Source organism: Montipora capricornis, chromosome 14 (genome assembly GCF_036669925.1).
Source record: "Montipora capricornis isolate CH-2021 chromosome 14, ASM3666992v2, whole genome shotgun sequence".
In the NCBI taxonomy this organism is placed as follows: domain Eukaryota; kingdom Metazoa; phylum Cnidaria; class Anthozoa; order Scleractinia; family Acroporidae; genus Montipora; species Montipora capricornis.
This window is the reverse complement of record NC_090896.1, coordinates 18,056,128-18,061,127: the sequence shown is the minus strand read 5'-3', so window position 1 is coordinate 18,061,127 and position 5,000 is coordinate 18,056,128. Positions and strand designations below refer to the sequence as shown.

The 5,000-nt window shown below is 39.6% G+C and overlaps 1 protein-coding gene across 1 annotated transcript in view; it reads right to left on the bottom strand.

The window, feature by feature from the left end:
• LOC138032991 (cytochrome b-245 heavy chain-like) overlaps positions 1–5,000 on the bottom strand; it is a 43,896-nt gene that overhangs the window by 25,173 nt on the left and 13,723 nt on the right. The window contains exons 7-9 of the mRNA XM_068880717.1: positions 3,200–3,227; positions 2,782–2,828; positions 1,586–1,611 (exon numbers count right to left, since the gene is read on the bottom strand). Of these exons, the coding sequence (XP_068736818.1) occupies positions 1,586–1,611; positions 2,782–2,828; positions 3,200–3,227 (101 nt within the window). The remainder of the gene's footprint in view (positions 1–1,585; positions 1,612–2,781; positions 2,829–3,199; positions 3,228–5,000) is intronic.

Sequence of the window (5,000 nt, the reverse complement as noted above, 5' to 3'; positions counted from 1 at the left end):
CCGACTTGATCACGGAGGGTCGTGGGTTCAAATCCCATCTTAATCTCGGATTTGTTTTCAGAGTTTCCAATGGAGAATCTGTATTAGTGAGTCTGGAATTTCTTTCATTAACCCACAATTTTGTTTACAAAAATTGCTCTGTCACACCAGGGGGAGATTTTGGAATGTGTGTATAAACTTTTATGTTCAAGTTATGGAGATGGTTTAGTGAGATTATTCGAGCCCAGGCGAAAAACGTCAACGCTGGTATAATTTATAAACCATTACCACCAGAATATTAATGTTAAAAAAAAGTCTGGAATCTGAAACAGTCATTTGCATATTCCTTCTCAGCGTTTTGTGTTGGTACCAAAATATGGAAGAGAAAGACCTTGTCCCCTTCTTATCGTAAGAAGCAAGATATTTTCATTTGGATTTTCGCTCATTGTAAATGCCCGTTTAAACGGTTGAAACATTTGCTTCAACAAGCATTCAACACTTTATTCTCGGTTTTCACATGACGTCACGGCCACCATGTTTGTGCCCAAAAACAAAGAAACGGCGGCGATATTTGTGTCCCCACCCAATACTCCGGGAATTGAACTCTACTATTATGCAAACGATTTCTTTTGTTTTCGTTGAAAAACATGGCTGTTGATCACGTGGGTGAAAACCAACAATTGAACCACGGCAAATGTTAGGTGCGTTGGAACTTCGAACAGGTCTTCCAACATTGTTGAAAGCGTAAAAAATGTTGAAAGCTTGTGAAAGCGCGTTGAATCAAGTTTAAACGGTTTAAACTTTCATTCAATATCGATTCAACTTTTCCTTTGTTCTCGCAAAAGTTGAATGGCGTTGAAGCCATTTTAACATTCTGTTCAGCAATTGTAGAACACACGCATGCTCACATCAGACCAAAAAGTCAATATGGCGGGAAAATATGGCGTAGTTTTTTCTGGACAAGAGAGACTGGTTTCTAGTTCTTAGTTCCTCGCAATCAAATTTCGCGAACGTATTGGGTTTTTTTTTGTTGGCGCAATGTTGGAACCGTTTGAACGGCCTCCGCACAACTTTGTTTTTTGCGTCCAACATTTGCCCACCATCCGTTCCAGTTTTGTTGAACGAATGTTGGTCAAATGTCGAGACCGTTTAAACGGGCCTTAAACCGACTGTGTGAATTTGTCTACAGAATTGTCAGTAGTTATTCTCTCACAAAACCAGTAGTAGGAGAAGTGGACTCTATGGGTCAAGGGGACAAGACCTTCAGGGGAATGATCTAAGTCTCAGACAAACTTCGGTCAAAGCCAGCGTGACTTTGGGCGTTCAAATGGCGGACAATGCTTTCCAACAGAAAAAGGCTTAACTAGCAGGCAAGCACAAGGGGTAAGTGTGAGTTCGCGGTGGTTCGCACCAGTTGGGGAAAGTTTCGTGAAACATAACTCCACCTGCTTCTTACAAGCAATAACTGTTAACACTTTATTGCTCGAAAGTGGAAGTTTTAGGGTCAGATCTGGTTCTGTTGCACCCAACAGTCCGGTGACAATCAGACGATATAAAAAGTCATTTCTGAAAAGCAGAGAAAGCTTTAGGGTAATAAGTGACGTACCTTATAAGCTCCGTGGAGGAAGAAAGCTAACGAATTAAAAGAACAACCAGTTAATGTTAGCTCGTACATAATAAATACGGCTCATTTCTCAATTTTGAGAACTTTCAAAACATCACTCGTGCCCATAAATCAAGAAATGCACTCACGTTCATACGATTTTTGGCTTATTATAAACTCAACAAAATCTGACACTCCATCACTTTGTTTCCATAGCAACTTCCGTATTGCCCTCTATAACCTCTTTTGCAATCTATAGAAAATTTATGCATTCGTCATTGACCAATCAGAAACGCGATATTTTGTTGAGCATATAATAATAATAATAATAATATAAATAATAATAATAACAATAATGATAATAACAATAATAATAATAATTAACAATCCCTTTATTAACATATTCCAAGCAAATTGCTATTTATAAGTTAGAAGTAGAAAAAAGAACTATTAAAACCTATTTACAATTTATTTCGATTAAAAAAGAGACTATTATGAAGCACAAAAGAGCTAGCACAATTTTTTATAATAATAATAATAACAATAATAATAATAATAACAATAATGAACGTTATTTCTGAGTCAGGTCTTATATAGTCCTGGGGCAATAATTGAGGACTCTACAAAGAAATCCATTCAATTAACCAACATTTATTTTTGAGGAGAGAGGAAATCCGGACTACCAGGAGAAAAACCTCTCGGGGCAGAGCAGAGAGCCAACAAACTCAACCCATATACGACGCCGAGTCTGGGAATCGAAACGGGGCCACTTTGGTGGGAGGCAAGTGATGTCATCACTGTGCCATCCCTGCTCCCCGACAATAACTCAAGTGAATATAACTTGTCACGCACATCTTGTCTCATCTCCGCTGATATTTAAAGGCCTTTTAAACTAATCACATCATTGCTTTTTAATAACCAGGTAAGTGCTTTTGAGGACGAGGAATTAGGACGGAAGGGTGCGAACCTTAATTACAAGGCTGCTACGGCAGGAAAAAGTCAACTGAAATTAGAATTTCATAGTCTCCTTGTTTTTTTAGAGGTGCAATGAGACAAATTACCCATAAACCTGGCATGACAACAGCCGGTCAGCTCTTGTCTCCTTACTCAAGAGGGAGGGGGAGGGGACTAGGGACAGGCACTAGGGACCAGATTGGTACGAGACAACTTTAACAAGGCCAAGCTTTTGTTATGCTTACCATCAAAATAAGACTAAGAGTGATTGCCGCTCCTGTTATACCAGATGCTGCAAACAAAATCGAGAGTAAAAATTAGACCATGTCAAAAGTCTGCAATGCTAGTATTCATAACGACACAAGGAGAACCAGTGTGAACGCGTTTCTGAGCCACAAAGCGCTATTGTTCCTTAAACCATTTCAAGCTCTCTTAAATTGCAGATATTTGCAATGTTTTGTCTATGACCATCTTTGTTTTTAAAAATGGTAAACGAAATACTACTTGGAGCAGCTCTTTTTCGCTTTGGCCGTCACCTTTCTCTGGAGCACGAAACAAGTACCCGAGAAATCACCGCGTGACACTAGGGAACCTTGTGGTTCCAAAACAAACTGTGGCAAGCTTTAAAACCAACTTCTCGGTACTATTTTCCACAAGCATTACCTAACGTCCACAGCACGACCACTGCATTCTGAAACAAAGAAAATCAAATTATAAACTAAAGATTGTACTAAAAATCGATCAAATCATTTGGACCAATATTTGCGACATTCACCATGGTTACCATTCACAAAGGGAAGCGTCACGCGTAGTCGCTACCAAGTTGTCGCTTCCAAGTTGTCGCGTTGACGTATACAGTAGGGGGAGGGGGCAATTTAGGAAGTTGAATCTCATTTCTATAGCTATTCTAAGGTAATGTACGCTATCCTCCTCCTTCTCCTCCTCCTCCTACTCCTCCCTCGGAAGCGACGACTTGGAAGCGACAACGTGGAAGCGAAAACTCTGAAGATGGGGGAAATATCAAAAGGATATAAAACTGTGATTGTACCCCTAAAAAGATATAGCACTGTTCTCAATGAGAGTCCGACAAGACAGTCCCCCACCCCCTTTTTAGGTTTAACCTGACAACTTGGAAGCGACAAAGTGGAAGTGACAACGTGGAATCCCATTTGATCCAAACGTGCCACTATAGCTAAGGAGGGTATGACAATTTCGGCTGCGTAGGAGATAGCCTGACAAGAAGGCTCTGTGCGGGACAAGAAAACAGTATGTAATTCTGAGCTTAGTAACCAGGCCTGTAAACGTTGGTGGTGACTTTTTTTGATATACACTCTTTTTGTTATGAGCCTTTTTTTAACAGAACGATCAGGCTGAGATTAACCATAATTTTAAAAACATACCCAGTCTGAGATTCCGTTAACACCATCATTATTTAGCTCATTTGTTTTTATGGTTTTGTTTTTGTAAATGGTAATGTATAGATTTAGCCAAGCCTAAAAACGGAGCTCCTGGGTTATTTATTCTTACAATAAGTTAACTTGGCTTAAGCCTGCGATCCAATCCACTACCTGGTCAGCGGTCAACTTAAAAAAAAAAAAAGCTGACCTCGATGAGCTCTAAACTTGAGCCTGCGATATGGTCACGTGATATTGGTCAGCGGAGACCTTGTTTTGACAGGTGTCAATTGACCATATCATGGATGTTTAATATCAAAAATGTACGCTGTAAATTTGCTGGAGTATGGCCGCCTCGATGATTAAACTTGAGCCCGCAATATGCTCACGTGATACTGCCATACATGGAGGGGTGCACGTTCGTACGATCGTACGGTCGTACGGTGATCAAAACCAAACTTTCACGCACAGATGGGTTACCATATTTTCTTAACCATGGTCTAACTGTAGTCAAAAAGGACAATCAACTCAAAAACTTAGGAATTTGTTGCATGATACACTGAAGAGAAACTCAGTCTGTAGTCGCACTTATACCACACATCTTTAAGAAATATGTTTAAAAACGTTTTCAGGCTCAAATCGCAAAAGCATAAGAACGTTCAGCCTTAACCTAAAAATAAAACCTTCTTATAAAAACGAAAAGAGTGTAGCATATTTTTTTTCCCATGTTAGTCATGCTATTCTCATTTTGGGTAGTTGAATTAACTGAAGAAGTTCATCTCCAGCCGCGCTTTTCACTCAAGATAAAACTACTGTGAAACGTTTTCTTTCAATGATCGACAGCAAAGACTGACCGGGCAGTTATAGTGACGTTTTGTTGTAGAAACAATCGAGTTTGAAAGGGAGAAGTGATCCCTGCACTTATCTGGACATTTAAAGTAATTGTCACTTATAGACACCTGAAAAATCCAGGTGGCTTCAACAAGATTCGAACCTATGACCTATGACTCACCTGTTCCCATGAAAGGACTCTACGAATGAAATAAATGCATAGCTCATTGACAAGCTTG